The following is an 18,794-nucleotide window of genomic DNA, read 5'->3' as shown; positions in this document are numbered from 1 at the left end:
CAAGTCCTGCCAAAAACGTGCTCTCTCACCTCTGCGATGAGCTCAGGATTCTCTTTCCATGCAGACTTTCACACAACTCCAGCACACGCTTTACAGCACCACGCCATTGCAGTCAGAATAAAGGTACTGAGAGAGAGAGAGAGAGAGAGAGAGAGAGAGAGAGAAAGAGAGAGAGCAAGAAAGAGAGAAGAGACACAGCAAGAAGCCTGAGCTCCCCAGCCCTCCCTGCTCACCCTCAGTCCTCCAGCGTGGAGCTGCGATTGGATCTGCAGGCAAACTCCCCCCCCCCCCCCACGACTACCCCACCATCCCCTTCGTGGAGGCCCTCCCACCCATGGCTCATGTGACACATGTGGACAATCTCGCCACACCCCTCATTCACTCAGAAGAAAAGGAGAGCATTGTGGGTGAAGCTATGGACCGCTGTCACGCCGAGTTAGCATCTTCTCCGCCATGAGGCCTACGGCCGGGGCAGCCTGCACCACGCGGTCTCCCACGGAACATACAGCATCTCAGCTGCGTGTTCACCAGCGAAGGGCAAAAGGCATCCGTGCGTCATCAGCAGTGGTGTCACGTTCTGCATGCCTGAGAAAGCCTGCAGCAGGGGTGCTCTTCTGTGCCGGTCGCTCCATGTGAGCTTAGCGAATGTGACAAAACCTGGTCCATTACACCTACATACCCCCCGCTGTGCGGTTCACGCTAAATACACGCAGTCCTGCTTTACGGCTGCACTTGTGCACCGGTGGCTCACTGTGCGTGACCCACGGCTTGGGGGTCTGCGCATCCGGGCCGTGCGGCGTGCCGTTCGGGTCTGCGAGCAATCCACATTCCCAGCACCGACGCTTTGCTGTGTGAAAGGAGCGAAGAGGACTTTGGGAGAGGTCCGGGAAATCATTTCACCGTGTGCGGAACATTGCATGTTTTTTTAGTGATGTCGATCAGAAAACGGTTCTCCCATTGCTGCTGTGTTCTCTTTAAAATAGTACAGCAACTAATAAACGACAGCTTTTCTGCTGCACGAAATTCATTACTTTAATGAGCAGGTGACCTTTCAGCCCTGTTAACTACACAAAAATAACAGCTTGGCAACAGCGAGCTTTAAAAGCAGAACTCCAAGCAATCATCTCCGTAAACGTGATACTCTCCTAAGAGATTTTCTTGTGTTTGTCATTAAACGCACAACTTCTCTGTGTATCTGGATCCAATATATTTGTTTTACTTCTCCCCCTCAGTGCTTCCAAGGGGACATTTTGCTTTGACTCGGAATGAACAATGCCGAGAGAATGAACTTGCATTGTGCAGTTCTGGAAAGAGACCAGTATAAATTTTCCCCGGTGAAAAGACAGGGGAAGGAAGCTCAGCCGGAGGTACAACTACATCTCTCACAAGATATGGAACAAATTACTGAAAGCACCCCGACGATGTCTGATCGGACGTATTTCTCCGAAAGCGGCACCTTGGGAGACGAGACAAACACCGAACCTTGCGTTCTCCTCCTAAACGCAGATAGAGGACTACACTAATCTACGTCTTTCCCGCGACAAACAACCTATACACGTAGGCTGAAGAGCACTGTTTATATCAACTCAGACCAAGGAGTAAAAGCCTAATGAGAAAAAAGTGGAAACTTTCATTTAGCTGCGTTTGTAAGTATTGCATAGGTTGTTAGCCACTTGTCTGACATGTGAGGGTAAACGGCGCATACCACGGTTGACAAGCCGTCCCAAAGCGTACCCACTGTCAGAAAGTGTGGTCTGAGAGGTGGTCGTGCAAGTTTTTTTTTTTCCCTCCTGTTTTGTGATCGCTGGGTTTCCGCTAGTTAAAGGCCATTAAGGCCGAAAGCCGTCCCAGCTGCGTGGCCCTGCGCGGCTCTGTGCCGCTCCAGCCGACTCCCGTGACGCCGTGTGGAGTCAGCCCGAATTCCTCCGGAATCAAACAGTGTTCCACCACGGCATTTCTCCGCCGCACAGACAACGAAACCATCCTGCTGCTCCTCCTCCTTCCTCCTTTCTACCCACCCAGGAAAAGGGAACGGCTTTCCACCCCCGGGCCTCTTAACAGAGAGCGAGGGAGAGAAGAAAAGACGGAGAAAGCTGGAAAAACTAAACAATGACTAACAGCCATATTTTACACTTATGTCCTGGTCCTCCCTCTTAAATGAGAGGAGTGACCTGCTCCTCGACACTCGTAGTCGGCACCGTTTTTGCTACAACGTCCCCGATTACGGCCCTGCCTGGATACTCACAGAGCACCGCAGATCTGCTGGTCCCAGAGGCGAGCGAAAGCCACTCTGGTGTCAGACGTGGAGGTTCGGATGCCGTTGTTCAACTGCTACACACTATCTTTCACGAACCACAGAATAAGTTGTTCGCCCTGCGTCTTAATAGTAAACACACTTCGTGTTGGGGGAGGGCAGGGAAACCAAAAAGCGGGGACACTCAGGCCTGCTGGGAACTGAAGTTCCTATGATGTACGTGCGAGGAGACACTGTCCTTCCTAACGATCAAAATGCAAACTGGTTGGAAGTGGGACTCATTTCTAGCCACCGACCAGTAAACACCAGGTCATCCGTCTTCCAGTAATGTTGTTGCCTCATGCTTGGTACCTAGGGCGAGCTCACGAGAGGGACACCTCAGGTCAACCGGAAAGCCACTCATCTAAATCAAAAGGCCCTTTTTCCGGCATATTGCGCCGGGTGAAGCTGCGACTCCTCTGTGCTCTGTATTCTAGGGCTCAGTATGTTTTCAAGGTCACGTGAGCGTTAGCTCTAGGAAGACAGGAAGCGCTTCCTTTACACACTGTTAAAAATAAGAGGGACGAAAGCCACTCACCTCATAAGTCAGGGCTGCCCAAAATCCGTACCTCACCATCCTCTTAAATCATTACCGCTGCAAAAGTAAAGACAGGCACTCGCAAGGGCACTGTCCTCTAACAATCTATAATACTTTGGTGGAGGGACCTTCGACCGATGCCTCTGTATCTGCAACACAGCTCCCCCCCATCTCATTACTGCTGATGTGGCAACACTGAGTCAGCAGAGAGCACTCGGGGGCCAAGCAAAATACAAACACACACATTGCGCTCATCCCAGCAACTGCAAAGCGACTAGATTCGACGATGCGTTCATATGTGCACAGCAAATATAGTCAGAGAAAAGCCAAAATGTTAACGGCACCACCATATGGCAGACATTTAGACGCTGAAATACTACTCTGTGTGTTCAGTTAATCTGTGCATTGGTTTAAAACAGTTTGAGTGCTTAGAATGATAACTGTATGAGAAAGTTTTCCGGTACATACAGAGTACTTAGCACTGCCATAAAACAACATCCAAATCTTCTTTGCTGGCATTCCCATACCTGGCTGTTTGTTTCTGTGCAACGAAAAACACCACCTGTGTAACAGTGACTTCTACTGGTCATTGTCAGACCTGCAGCAGCTCCTGCACTCAAGTGACTTTTTCACTGTAAAATGTACAAACGCACATCCAACACACGCTGATCTTTAACTAAAAAAAATACACAGTACATTTGTATCTGAAAAGAGTAAAAAAAAAGAGCACCAGGGACAGCTGGTAGCATAGTGGTTAGAACTACTGCCTTCGGATCCCAAGGTTGCAGGTTTGATCCACCACCCCTGACTGTACTACCCTTGAACAAGGTACTTACCCTAAATTGCTCCAGTAAAATTACCCAGCTGCATAAATGGGTAAATAATTATAAGTGGCTTTGGAGGAAAGCATCAGTTAAACAAGTTAATAGAACTAAAACAAGCAATGTCCCCAGGGGGCATGGTGATGTAGTAGGCTTGGCTGGGTCCTGCTCTCTTGTGGGTCTGGGGTGCCTTCTGATGGACTGGGTATGTCCTCTGCCCTGTGTTGCTGGGTTAGGCTCTGGCTTGCTGGGATGAGCAGTTTCAGCCAGTGTGTGTATAATACAAGCCTTGTAGTTCTAAAGCAGTGCTGAATAGCAGCCTTTGTTGCTCATTGACCTCCAGATCTGTGAAGTTTCTGTCTCCATCTTTGGATGAGCAACTGACCTGTTGCAGTAACTAAGGGCAAAAACCAGCTGAGATTACTCAGTGGGCCAGTGTCCCTCGTATACCAAAGGATGAGCCAAATCTTCTGTTCGTTGCTGTTATCGAACTAAACTGACGCCATGCCCCAGATGTTTCTCAATCTAGAAAAGTGCTAACAGACCATCTTTTTAAATAAACTGGTAATTTCAAAGCCATTTTCTAATTGCACTTAATGGTTAGGCTGCTGATCTTGGAAACCCTTAAAAGAATGGAATGGTAGATTATCTCCACAATCAAATTATTCCCACCCGGCATCCAGAAGATCCCAGTCTGCTTCCACAAATTCTTCACGAAGTGGAACATAACGCATGTGGTTTTGCCATTTCTTCAGCGAAACAGATTCTAAAGCAGGATTAATCTAATCCTGTCATGCTGTGTTTCCTTACTATCCGCACAGTAAAACAATAAAGCAGACTCCTTTCCTGATAAGACTTTCTGGGGAGCAAACTTCTGGTGTGTGTTCAGCAATGGGATGTTTCAGACTCAGCGCTCACTGTCATAGTGACACGCCCACAGGCGGCTCACTTCCAGCAGGAACATCCTGCCTTGCCGACCCCCCTCACACCCAGGTCATGCATCTAACTCCATCCATCTGCTGCAGAGATAAACACGGCGCGGAAGGTCTACGTCAGACGCGCACGCTTACGGAGCGTCAGGCAGCTTTCCTTAGGCACAAACGTCACTTCGGGGACTTAACTTACAGCCGATTCAGAGCAGAAAGAGCCGTTCGGCCAAAAACTCTCGACAAAAACATAGTGCCGGACTCATAAAGTCACATATAACCATAAAATCCAGCACCGATTGCCTTATTGCTCAACGAGCTTCGGCACCCACGGTCCTGCAGGGTGGAGAATGATGAAGGCTGGGAACTTGTGTTGGAAGCTCAAGCCCCACTGGAATCTATGAGTCTCTCTCAGGGTCTCATGGGGGTCATGTGGTGTCAGGGCCCATCAGACCATGCCGAGCGCTGGGTCTTGGAACACTGCGCTGCTTTGTTATTGCTTGGTCGCAAACACATCACCCCGAAACACTTTAAAAGACAGAAGAGCAACAACAAAGGCGTTGAACACCTAGTGCATGGGTAACAGACACAAGAAATAATAAACAGCCCACCAGAGGGTTAAGCAAAGAGAGCATGGGCGTCTTCGCTTCGCTTTTTGCGTCTACTTTCCGACTCTTCAGTGAGAAGCTCACGTTACTTCTCCTACAGTCTTTTATGCCGTAATCACTACTTATTTTTCTCGAACAATTATTACCGCACCCAACAGCTTCATTAAGAGCAACCTGCAACTCTTTGGCTTCACCAATTTATGCATTAAGATATTTCATCTGAGCAATTCGGATCGACAACCTGGTTCAAAGGTGCAACACCAGTTCCATTGCTAAGATCTATGAACTTATTTGACACAAGAACAGTCTGTCTGGAGGAAGAGCAGCAACACGAAGGTGTGGGAAATAATGAATACGGTAGGAACTGCAAAAAGCCACGCACGTGTCAATGTGTGTACGTGTGAGCGGTCGCAGAGTGTACTTGAAGTGTGGTTGACATGAAGACGTGGCCGCCGCCGCTGAAAAGTACAAATGTCGAAGGATCTCTGGCACGATTTTAGGAACGCTGCGTCACCCCTGCCTACAGTTCCCTGTGTCTCTGTGACGGCCTTGGTCCTGGGAGGAGGTCGGTATAGCTTGGAAGAACGGACGGCACTGACTCAGCAGGACCCCCCGCAGGAATTTACTCTGAACTGCGGAGAGGCTGCGCAGTGCAGCGTGGGAAGGGTGAAGCAGACAGTACACAAAGCCATAACTCAGATGCTGCTGATTTATGCAAAGGAATACTTCAACAGAGTTGGATATATGAATAAAGAGTCAAGGCTAGAGAATACATTTTTTCTTTTGGAAGGTTCTGCTACAGCATAATTGGCATCGGGGCCTCTCGGTGGAAACGGAGTCTCCGGCCGGATGACTGAGACATGCTTCTGTGTGCGAGAGCTCCATGCAGACACAGAGACAGAACATGGAAAAAACAGAAGCCCGCGCACTTGCTGCAACACTGTGTTGCCTGAAATCATCTTAATTACACTTTTAATTTTTATTTAGCTCGACAGCGTTATCTTCAATGCAGACTGTGCCCCAGGTTTAGAGATCCCTGTACTGGAGCAATTCGGGGTAAGAACCACGATCAAGGAACAGCATCCTTTGAGTGCAAGGCAACAACGAAGAGCACCGCGCTACTGAAAGGAGTTTAAGATGGAGCACCGTGATTTGGAGGATGTATTTTAATGTGTGTGCATTAAATAAATTATGACAGAATTTTTTTTGTTTTAAACTACAGAAGAAATCATAATTTTCAGGCAATGTGGTCGTTGCAGTGGGGAGACCACACACGCGGCTGACAGAAGAAAGAACAATTGTCTGGCCATTTTCGACATCTCGGACAGGCGGTTGAGGCAGCTGCAGTGAATTAACCGTTTGGGGGATTGCCTGGACACACGACATGCACCCCGAGTCTCCATCTGCAACTCACAATGGTGTATGACAGATATTCCTCCCACAGCAACCCCTCTGTACTCAAAACCACGGAAGTTAGGGAACAGAAAAGCTGTTAATCTCTCTTTCCTAACACATCTGGACCCAGAGCACAGAAAGGCTACAAAGGTTTTACATTAATTCACTATGCCGGATTGATAGCACTATCCTACAAAGATACAAAACTGGCAGTAAAAACTGTTGCCATGCCCACGTCATCAGCCCAAGCGACGGCACCTGCACCAAATCAAACCGGCAGGGTATAAAAGCACCACGTCGACTCAGCAGGTTGCAGAACCTTTCCGGAACCACCGCTTTGACTACGCATCCACAGAGGATACGGACACTTTCCCTGTCCCTCTCGATCCTCTTCGCCCCTTCGTTCCCGATCCCCTGGCTCCACGCGTTCGGATCCGGACCTCGGCTTTGTTAAATCGACCGTGGCTCCTGTTTTGTCCCAGGAACAACGTTCGTCCCTCGACTGACCCTTGCCTGCCCCACGACTACGATTCTGGTTTGCCCTTTTGGCATTCTTAATAAGCTTCTGTGATTGTGTCCACTGTCTCCCAGTCTCGTCCGTGACAATTGTCCAGATGCAGATGCTGAACAAAGCACCCAGGGACCAAAAAAGGGTGCTGGTGGAAAGGTGGATTTGGGGATTCACATACTCCCGCTCATTGCTGCTCACCACATTTTTTTGTTTCTTTGCCATTACAGGAACTGTTACACCCAGTGTGGTCTTCACCTGGAGGGCCAAGGACTGCGGGCTGAGATTTCTGAATACCGAGGAGGCAGTAAGCAAATAGTTAGGCGTCAGGTGTGCTACTGGAAGCCCTTCGGATGGGAATGCTGGTCCATGAAGGAGATACCGATACCATGCCGTGAAGAGATATTCCCACTGCTCTGATTCATGTCATTCAAGTTAGGAATAAAGAGTCTTACATCTTCTTGACTGAAGGGCAGGATCAACATACAAAGGGACCACAAAAAACTCCGCCACAGCCCAGTGTGGCCTGAAAGATATTTTCACAAGAAAAGACAACAGGAGGTGGAAGTGGAGAGAAACATTTACAGTGAAGTTTGATCGGTGCTTTCCTGGGAAAAAGGGGCAACGCTAATAATCCCACATTTACAGCAAAGAGGGCAGTCTTTTTCACCGCAACTCCATCTCAGATTTAATACGGAGCCCTTAAAAGGATTCGCCTTATTAATTAGTGGAAGCTTGACTTCTCAAATTCTTTCCTGTGGAGAAACTGCTGTTACTCTCATCATTATCACATGCGCTGAACAGAAAGCCTTCTGTGTTCCACATTCAGAAAACGCCTGCGGTGCAGTAACACACTCAAACTACATGCAGAGCCTCAAAAAAAAACACTAAAATCCATAAAAGATGTACTCAAGGGTTGCTTCCACCTCATTTTGCATTTTTCGGAGACCCTTCGTAAACAAATACAGTTCGTACCAGGTTGAAAAAACTCCAAACTGAATGTCCAAGTCCAGCGCTAGTTAGACACCTTCAGAAGGTTCACAATAGAATCTCTCGGCACTGATGTGTGTAAGGCGCTCACCAACGAAGAAATGAATGGACTTACTGTCAGGAAGCTTAACGGACACGTCTGAGAGGGGGGACTGCTGCGTCTTGTGCTCGCTCGGTGTTTGCGGTTCACTGGCTGCTGGGCCGGTGCTGTCTTCTGAAACCTCGGGTCGTCTCGAGGGCACCTCCACAGGGCTGGGGTGGTCCGCTTTCCTCTGGGGCTGTTCGGGGAGGCGAGACGCCGCAGGGGCAGGTTCAGCCCTTCGGGATGTGGTGTCGGGCCTCCTCAGCCCAAAGCGGGCGATTCCAGAACCGGGAGTGCTATCCACCAGCCTGGAGGACACGTCGACAGAGAGCTCCGTGCGGCGGGACGCAGGCTCGGGCACGCGCGCCCCTGACGGTTCCACCCGCTGCAGAACAGACTTGACCGCTCGCTGGCCCGGCGCCTCTGAGGTCACCCTGGAGGTGGAGGAAGACGTGGAGTCGGAGTTGCGAGCGACAAGTTCCTGCAGCCTCTGGCTGGAGGAGGACGTGGAGGAGCGAAGGTTAGCTGCTCTGCGAGTGAGCGGTGCTGCAGACGTGTCTGCCTCCTCGGTCTCAAATGACCTTTTCAGAGCTGAAAGACAAGATAAACGCAACAAACGCATACATGAGAAACACCGCATGCAAGGCAGACATCACTTAGCAGCTGCCTACTAGAAACATTACATTTACTGTACGACTGTATTTCATTCCAAACATACTGCATTTTAACAAAAACATCCATCAGCCCGAACACAAATTCCACTTTTATTGCTGCATCTTGACGCAGTTAAGCATCCTGACATTTTATATATGTGCTGCACAATATGAGCGTCGTAATAACAGTTAAAGTGGCACCGTGATTAATTCCATACTGCTGTCGTGAATTTAAAAGCTTTTAAAGGGAAGAAACATCTCCGAACACCAGATAAATAACTACACTTTATTAAACGCTGAGTGCAGGAACTGCTGCAGCGTAATACCTCACCACTAAAATCGTGTACCACTAACATGGCTAGAAGCAAAAAAATATATATATATTCATCTTCGGATATTTAGAGATTTTTTTCACGTGGGAATCTGAGCTCAGGCACCAGCGTTCCACCGCAGGGAGAGAAGTTAATAAGTCCCAAGAGACCATAAAACAGACACCTCTGGAACCAAGCAGAGCTAGGTGAATTGAGCTACACATAACACGCCGCAACGCCCGTCGGAAGGTTGCGAAAGTGCGTCACTATCTCGATGACTTCTCGGAGAAATGGGAATGAGAAAACTTCCCTGATCGCACGGACACGTGTACCCCAAAGGGACAGACCAACACACACACAAACGCACACGAAAAGGTTTCACTTACATTCGTGCCGAAGGGCGTTTTGCGAAGGCAAACCCTCCCTCTGAGTAAACTACACACACTGCAGGCGAGACTTTTGGTTCTGCTTCTCCAGAGTCCAACTTGGATAGCAACCAGCTGACATCATATCCACAAGATGCAGGGCTGCTTTCTGGCAGGTTTCGACGCAGGGGATCTGCACAGACAAGCTGTCATTCCTGCCCTGAGGAACATCTCATCCCAGATCCATGCTGTGGGACTAGGGCCTGGTGCCCTGGGGCTTCTGAGTCTCACCCCCGTGCAGACGGAGTACCACCATAAAGCCTAGCTTTGGAACCAGGGCTATGAGCACATCAACCTTCCTCTGGTTTCAGCTAAAAATTTTCTTAAAGCAGGGGCTAAATCTCGTCACTGACATCATGAAATGTATCTTTAAAAGCATTTCTGTCCAGACCAAGTTTCTTTTCAGGACACCCGACTGTAAAAGAGACATCCCAACAGTGAAGCTGGCCACAGGTGAGTTGTTTTATTACGATGCTCTGAAAGCGCAGATGTTCACACCTGCACTGTAGCTCAGTGAAGGCTTTCCTTTGCCTTTCGGTACCGCACTTAGTACCACATTTCCATTGTCTTGTGCCTGCTGAGTAAGTAAATCCAATCCGTCCAGATAAACAAAAAAGAACACAAAGAAACAAATCTGCACCAGTCACTGTTGGCCAGCAAAGATATAAATATGATGACTTACAACAACAACTGCAGAAACATTCTCTCCGGCAAACATTGACATATACCTGCCATTAAATCATGCACAAATATTGCATGGTAAAACAGCCTCGAAAGCCAGTATTTTCAGTCAAACACAGAACTGGCTCCTAATACAAGCTGTATCATGAAACAAGTTCAGTGACTCTCAAGAAAACAAACAAGCCATTTCCTGGAAGTTTGCTGTCAGTGGAGGCACATTTTTATTCTTTGGTCTGTATTCCAGCACATTGTTCTAGAATCAATATATTGCAACGACCCGTGTTACCGAGAGTTTTGGCGGGAAAACGGGTATATCGTAAATAGCTGGATTGTGGGTAAGATGTAAGTAAAGTGTTCAACCGCTGGGGCAATTTATGGGGAATATAATGTGGTGACTGTGTTCAGAGGATACTAAGCAAGATAAAAAGGCTGACTTTAGGGGCAGGTTCTTGAGGGAAAATGGTTTTTAAACAAAATGCATTATTTTTCTGCTGGTTGCTCTTTTAATAAATAATTAGTACAAATATTGCCTGTGCATACTTCTGTGTCTCATCTGAATCCAGAGTGCTGTATGCTATAGTAGATAACTTGTGTTCCTGTTATACTGGATTCTGGTGTATCATTTTACATTTGGGCAATGACTGGATACAAGTTGCTCTGATAGAGTTTGAACATGTGGGTCAGTCATGCACACTGAACTAGGAGGGTTATGGCTGCAAACTCAACCGTGTTTGGTCACGTGCATTCCTCTGTCAGAGACAGGCGCCAACATGAAGTTTAAATTCCAGCCTCCCAGCTTTTCAGCATACTGTCCAGGTGTTGCTCGCAGCTGATCTCTAGGACAAAGGCAAGCTTTATTCCATAGCGCCCATACTCCCTGGGTTCCTCTGACAGGGCTCAGGCCGCTGCCCAGCTGCCCTTTCCCAGGACTGAGCCTTCCTCAATGCTCGGAAATTGCAAATGGAGCTCCTGTCAAAGCAAGAACTAGGAGCAGAGATGAGAGGCCAGACATGGCCCACATACAATGAGCTGGAACATACAGGATTGTGTTGACCTTCGGCAAAATCAAAATCATAGCCCTAAAAATCACACAGAAATACAACTCTTCTAATGATGACTGATGCGCCGACATAGATAGAACCTCAGAACACTTCTTTTCAACAGATCTCCATAAAGCGAGGTCATTTGTAATCATGCTTAAGAAGTATAAATGATGGTGATACGCAGAAAAGGTATGTCAATATGAGATGCAAGACAAAGTCAAGGTATAAGTCATGCCATGGCAGCTTATACACCTTTCTCCCACTTCCACATCCTGTATGGAAATGGGGAGAACCTCCCTCGGTCCTCCAGATCACACACATAGGTGAGCCTCCTCTTTCCTCCTCCCACCTTCAATAAGTCACAACTTGTACACACGGTCATAGTGGCTCCAGTGTGATTTAGCAGGCCTGTGCATTGCCATAGCTGCCACGGCACAGCACCAGGATGGCAAACACACAGGCTGTGGAGAGCTACAGAGCAGCAGCAACATCAGACACCAGCGTGCTATTCACACGTGGCATTCATACACACTGCTTGCTACACGCACCATTGCAAATATGACTTATTTTAGACCTAAATCAGGAACTGTTTGCTGTGAATGTGCTGAAACCTGTCACTAGTTAAACCCACACCAGAGCAGCGTGCATCATCTGTGGTTTGTCAGCATCTCCGCAGAATGATCGAGCTGATGGGGACAGAAGCAGACAGAAAGTGGAAGGACGACACGTAGAGAAGAGAGAAAGGAACCAGTAATGTTTGCACATCCACTTCAGCAGCCTATATTTCCAAGGCTGTACATTTATGTGTGTGTAGCATGTGACAAAACAAGCCATATTTACACTGATTTATTAAGCAGATGCTTTTCTCCAAAGTGACTTCCAATGACCTCTATGTAGTGTTATCAGCCCACACACCTTATTCACCAAGGTGACTTACACTGCTAGATACACTACTTACACTGGGTCACTCATCTGTACATCAGTGAAACACACTCTCTCTGTCACTCACACAGTATGGGGGAACCTGAACAGCACATCTTTGGACTGTGGGAGGTAACCAGAGCACACAGAGAAAACCCACACAGACACAGGGAGAACATGCAAACTCCACACAGACTGAGCAGGGATCAAACCCATGTCCTCTTGCACCACCCAACACTTCGAGAAAGCAGCGCTACTTGCTGTGCCACTGTACTGCCCCGTATTTGCCGGTTGATGCCAAAAAAAGCTAATAGTAGCATGACTGGCAATGCGGCATTTGCAGCAACTCGCTGACAATTTTGCTTGACTGAAACAGCAATCTTTTTTTTGGCTTAACCTTTTTCGCATAATTATTTCATTATTTCATTGTCCACACAAGGTATCCAGAGGAGTCAGGTAGGTATTTTGCACTTACAGACCACAGGAGTCAAAACAAAGCTGCGAAAGGCAGTAACCTGAGACCAGCCCTCTTCCTCCTCTGAGGAAGACGGGGGCGGCGGAATGGTTTCACCTATGCGGCGCGAGGAATCGCACACAGAGGTCATCATCACACAAGCATCTAGACTTGACTCACCGCAGCATGGACACCCCCACCCCCCGCACCTCAGCGCAAGGCCACATTCTCTGACTGAAGTCCGACGAACTGCACGTACCTAAGGGAAGCGGGGGTGGTAGCGGAGGAGAGCAGACTCTGAGCTTTTTGCCTTTGAAACTAGAACGCCAGACCTCTACTTGAGTACTTTCACCCACTTGTGTGTTTTGTAAATTATGAGCTCCATCTTAATCCTATCTCATTAGACTCTCTGAGGTCAATGGAAAATACTTGCCTAAGCAGCCATATCCATTTGTATGTCCAAAAAAAAAAAAACAGTCACAAGTTTCCCCCAGATGAAGTTCTGAAAAAACCTGTAATATGGTTTATAGGGAGACTACAAGCAGGGCTGCCGAATCACTGGCAACAGCACTTACAGTGAAAGTACCGCAGGACTGCTTTCTTCTAATGAGAAAGGAAAAGCATAATGAAAACGGTAGGTCCACGAAGAAGCCGACGAAAGGAGCGAAAACAGTTTTGATTGTTGGGTAAAGGCTGGAGGCGTTGTGCGTGTATTGCTGATGTGGTCTCAGTGCAGATAAACAACACCTTGACCAAAACACACAGAGACACACAAACATGTACAGCTGCAACGTATGGTAAACAATCATGTAAAAGCACCTCTCCTGCATTCTCCTGAGCCAGTCTCTGTGGATAAGGAGGCATAACAGCCCAGCACCGCTCCGAAATGGCCCGGAAGCCCTCGGAACCCCTCTTTCCCCTGTGGTAAGATTTCTGGTTAAGGGCGGTCTTTCCTCGAACCACTTCTCATGCACCGGACGGTGGCCCTACGTCAGTAACCTTGGTTAGATGAGGGCAGGGACTTGGTTGTCTGCATCCAAATGGGGAATAAAATCAACAAAGAGCAAAATAACGAAGCCCAAACAGGGCTAGAAACATCCTCTTATTCCAAAAAGTCAACATGTACGTCGAAGTTAAAAGCAACCAGATGCCTCCAGCAATGAGCAAAAACGCTGCCTGTCAGTAAATACCCGAGTACGCACATGACTGATGACCGACAAGAATCACTTCTAACACAAAACTAACTTTTCCCAGTCTGCTGTAATGTTTATTTACTTGCAGAAGAGAGCTGGGCCGTCACGAGTTTTTTTAAACGCAAAACCTACTGATCGTACACATAAGGCAATGATGTATAAGGCTGAAGTGTTGCAGGCTGACGATGTTGTGACCGCTGACACATGTCGGTGAAAGTGTTAATGAACATGAGTGTGGGTACACAGCTTTTCTTCTTCTCCCAGATCCCACAGCAGTTTCTCAGAAAATGGTTTTCATCTGTCTTGAGATACCAAAGAATTGCCGTGTTCTATCAGTGGTTTTTTTTTTTTTTTTGTCAGCACACCACAAAACAAATATAGCCTCATATAAACAATCCCAGTAATTTAATTCCCATTCCATCCTAACCCCATCGACTTCCTACAAATTCGGTACAAAGTCTGTGTTATCTTTACAGTGCTAGTGGCCCACAGATGCTCTTCTCGCCCTCTTTCCTCCTAGACTCCCTGACCCCGACAAAAAGAGGTTTTAATGGTGGCGCAGGCTACTAAACGGAGGCCAGGCAGTGGGAACTGCAGCTCGGTCTGCCCAGACATTTTCAGCACCCACAGAATTTGCGCTTTGCAAGGAATTTCCTCTCGCTACCCAAAGGCCTACATCCCATCTGAGAGCTGCCATGTCTCTGCATGGAGCCTTGCTGTAGACTTACGGTCAGAACTGAAGTACATGCAGGGAGATCGAAAAAGAGGCAGAAATCCTCAAGAGTCACATTTCATTACGATGGACGAGGGAGCGAGTTTGATTTACTTGATAATTTAGGGTGAGGTGGCGCAGTGGGTTGGACTACAGTCCTGCTCTCCGGTGGGTCGGGGGTTCGAGTCCTGCTTGGGGTGCCTTGCGACGGACTGGCGTCCCGTCCTGGGTGTGTCCCCTCCCCCTCCGGCCTTATGCCCTGTGTTACCGGGTAGGCTCCGGTTCCCTGCGACCCCGTATGGGACAAGCGGTTCTGAAAGTGTGTGTGTGTGTGAGTGAGAGATAATTTAGGTACATAAGAGTCTTTTATAAGAAAGCAGTACGTTTATTAGAGAAGCAATTACGGTACTGGATCTGTGGTCCTGCCCTTGTGTCCTTGAACAGAGCATAAAACCTGATTTACAGCCTTAAATCTGTACTGTGTAATCCTGCAAGTTGTTCTGGATGAAGATGTCTCCTATACAAATGAACCAAAGATAGCGAATCTAATGCTGTTTGCTGGACGAAACCAGTGGAAACTCTGAAGACTCTCTGCAGGAGGGCCACTGGTGTAAAAGAGCATGTGGGCTGTAAACCGAAGTACCACTGAGCAAAACTGCTGTAGAGGGCGCTGGGGTCATGCGGAGGACAAATTACACAGTGATGTTCGGCAGCGATGGGCAGCTGCAGTCCACGTGAGCTGGTTTCCAATCTATTCCAACTGTTGATTGTTAAACCTGCAGCTCTAAAGGGTCCTGTATAATGCATCCTGAAGTTCCCGTGTATCCTCTTCTAAATCCCCGACACTTATACTTACCGATTCTTTTTGCATCGCCCCCTCCCAAAAATTAAACCTGACACAAAGCAAGGACGATTCCTGAATTACAATCAATTTCTTCACGGTACACGTGAAGCACTAAACGCAATACTACCATAAATGAATTCGGTCCGCATTATGATGATTTTCCCGACCTTACAGCATAGTAAATAGTCTGAATGGATGCCCTCTAAGCTAATTGCTTTTGCCTTCTCTGAGTGAAAGCAGGCCAGCCTGCTAGGCATGTTTATTTTCAGGAGGTACATCCTGACTTGTCTGATTTAAATCAGTGACATCCATAATGCGAAAAATAAACGAGGAAAATAAACAGAAGCCAGACAGGAAAATAAGGGGCAGACTATCAGGCTCTCATAGATATATATGAGAACCTGACATTTACAGAGTATATATATATAGCATCGAGCCCCTCATACAAAGATCACAACCTTAAATATGACCAGTTAGCTCCTGGTACAGAATGTTAAAAGTTACATACGCTGTGGAACACACATTTCGCAAGATTGTTCCATTTACACTATCTCCTGCCGGTCATGCACACACACGATGGGCATGTAGTACTTGGCCACTGGGCCAGCTGGTGTGTCGACAAAGAAAGCAATCGAGTGGTCCCGAGTGCCAGAAATGCCCCGGGATAAGAGGACGTTCATATAGCGTCAATCGATGCCAGAATGACAGCAATGACAAGATGACAGGCAGCATCGAAGTGCAGGAAGACATCCACAAGGTACTTGGAGCTCAAGTAGAGAGGGCAGAGATTACCTTGCACTTAGTCAGAAAGTCAGGGCCGGAGGGTTGTTTTAAATAAGGCTATTTGAGCTGGCGGTTTTCTAGTTTCAAGGAGCAAACATGATGAATCACTAACTCCACAGAAAAAGGCTCAAGCAGAATACCCAGATGAGCTCCTCATACTGACAAACACCAAGAGAGCAGAGCAGGGGAAGAGAGAACCATCACTGTGGTATCATTCATATCCCTTAGAAATACACCGCACTGTTACTGCACAGTATTTTCCCATTTTCATTGTAAATAATTTTTAAAAAAAAACATCTTCTTTAAATCTCACTGACAACACAAGCACTGAGTCAGGAGCGCAGAGGAACAAGTCTAATAGCGAGAACAAGGCAGGACTCGACACGGCGGAAAACAAACGCGATTTGAAACGACTAACCTTCAAAGTCTGATATAATCCCATCCAGGTGAGAACTAACAGTGGAATCAGACATGTTGTGGACCTCTGGCATGGGAAAAAGCTCCCTTTCCTGCCCAGGTGATGTTTCCCACAGGCTGTCTTCTCCAGCAGCGCTCAGACCAGCAGGAAAGCACAAAGAGGGTACCTTTTGGACGGATCCAGAAGGCTGTCGTTTCGAAAGGACCAACTTACTCAGCCGTCTTCCCTTCCAGGCTCAACGCAGTAAAGTTGAGAATGAGAGAGCGCTGACATCCCCCCCTCCCTCCGTCCGTCTTCCTCCCCCCCTCTCTTCCCCTCCCTCTCTCTCGCTGAGCAGCGCAGTCGCTCCCTGTGAACACTACTGCTTTCTGCTCCTCGAAGAGCAAACCCGCCCTCTTCGCTCCTCACAGGGACACGCGCTCACATTCAGCCTTTTAAACACTAAGTCACAAATCATGCAAGCACACAAACTGTAATGGCACACAGGCTATGCATGCACTTTGCTGTCACTAACACCTTCCTGCCCAGCGCTTACACTGCTTCACGTTACCAAGATAAGATCGCAGCTCCAGAACCTGTGTGTCACTCCGTTTCTCTGACTGTTGTATGACGTGTGTCACTTGCAGCGCAGCCAGCGGCGGTGGACGCAATATATCCTCCCTGCATCTGCCGCTTGAGCTTCCTCGCCGCTCGTTTCCTGAATTTGACCCAAACTGACACTTACTGCCATAAAGCACCAGCACAGGCAGTCAAGTGTGTGAGTAAGAGAAGAAATAAATATACAATGGCTTCGTGGCAGTATTTATTATTTAAGCCTCATTATGCAATACTAATATTGACACATTACAAATTACCCAGCTGTATAAACAGGTAAAAATTGCAAGCAGCTTAGCAGACAAACCTAAACATCAAAAACTGCTATGGAGAAAAGTTTCAGTTAAATAAAGAGGTTTTACACACAACTGGTGGCCCATGCAAACTGTTTTGTTCCAAGCGGGACAGCATGGAAATTCAAGCAGCAGATGTCGCTAAAGCTCCTCGAAGGTTATCTTCAGCTTAGCCTGAACACCTTAAAATCTCTGCACGCACACCGTCTGAAACCGCTTGTTCCAAGCAGGGTCGCGGCAACCCGGAGCCTAACCCGGCAACACAGGGCGCAGGGCTGGAGGGGGAGAGGACGCACCCAGGACAGGATGCCAGTCCATCACAAGGTACCCCAAGCGGGACTCAAACCCCAGATCCACCAGAGAGCGGGACCCGGCCATACCCGCTGTGCCATCGCACCCCGCAAACACTCTGCAGTGGGGTGAAAAAGTTAAGCACCAATGAAATGGCAATTCAGAGCCACTGAGGAGAGAGTGAGTGTGTGTGTGTGTGTGGGCCCTGAATACCCGACAGTGAAAACATCCACCTCTGCTTCCAGCTTCACCTCTCTGGAGGGTTCTGAGAACCGCAGTTAGTTTTACGCTTTTTCATATTTCAAAAACGCAGTACATCTGCCTGCGTCCATCTCAGCGGTTTCGCTCTTTTTCTTAAATGCATATGATAATGAATTGTTCCTGCTCACGTCCACTGCTCTGTGCTCTCTCAGAGCCCCAGAAGTGAGCGGCAGACTCCGCTCAAGGCACAGTCACGATGGATCAGCTCATTCTTTGAGGTCATGCTCTGCTTTGTGCAGTTCCCATAACTATCGATAACGCACCTCCAGACGCAGCACAGCGTCTCCAGCGAAGGAAATGAGCGCAAGAAAACGCAACCTGGTTCTGTAAGTTCTACCAGCTGGACAATGGGATCACACACCAGGCTGGGCATGGGAATCGGAGATGGTTAACGGCCACTTTTGCCTGGTTGCTTGGTGGGGGAGGCTCCACATGGAGTTTACAGAGAAGCAGGAGACCACCTACAGGTGGAGACTTGGGCCACTGTATCCATGTCAGAGCCTACAGGTCAGGGCATAGGGTACCCAGACCCGAACAACAGAGACATGCAGCTCTTCTCCTGCCGACACGCACGTGTTTATCATTTTTGGACAAGCAGCCAGCCCCAAGGACAATAAATGCTGTCCAAGTCTAGATCTGGAAAAGTCAGGTCTCCTGGAAGCAGTCTGGAAATGCATTTTCTTTGCCCAGAGAGGAAAGCGTTCCCCAAACGACAGAGTGGTTGGAATCCAGAAACAGAGGCTGCTTTGTTATACT

General features: G+C 48.0%; 1 protein-coding gene across 8 annotated transcripts in view; it reads right to left on the bottom strand.

Moving 5' to 3' along the window:
* Positions 1-18,794, bottom strand: part of LOC108937363 (septin-9-like) — a 46,026-nt gene that overhangs the window by 17,024 nt on the left and 10,208 nt on the right. For 4 of the 8 annotated variants that reach the window (XM_018757255.2, XM_018757257.2, XM_018757260.2 and 1 more), the window contains one exon: positions 8,195-8,752. In XM_018757255.2, the coding sequence (XP_018612771.1) occupies positions 8,195-8,752 (558 nt within the window). Of the gene's footprint in view, positions 1-29; positions 199-233; positions 273-2,245; positions 2,392-8,194; positions 8,753-16,599; positions 16,799-18,794 lie in introns of those variants that run through there. The other 4 variants (XM_018757258.2, XM_018757263.2, XM_018757264.2 and 1 more) reach the window with 4 other exon arrangements.

The sequence above is a fragment of the Scleropages formosus genome, chromosome 8, assembly GCF_900964775.1.
Source record: "Scleropages formosus chromosome 8, fSclFor1.1, whole genome shotgun sequence".
NCBI lineage: Eukaryota > Metazoa > Chordata > Actinopteri > Osteoglossiformes > Osteoglossidae > Scleropages > Scleropages formosus.
This window is presented reverse-complemented; position numbering and strand designations above follow the sequence as displayed.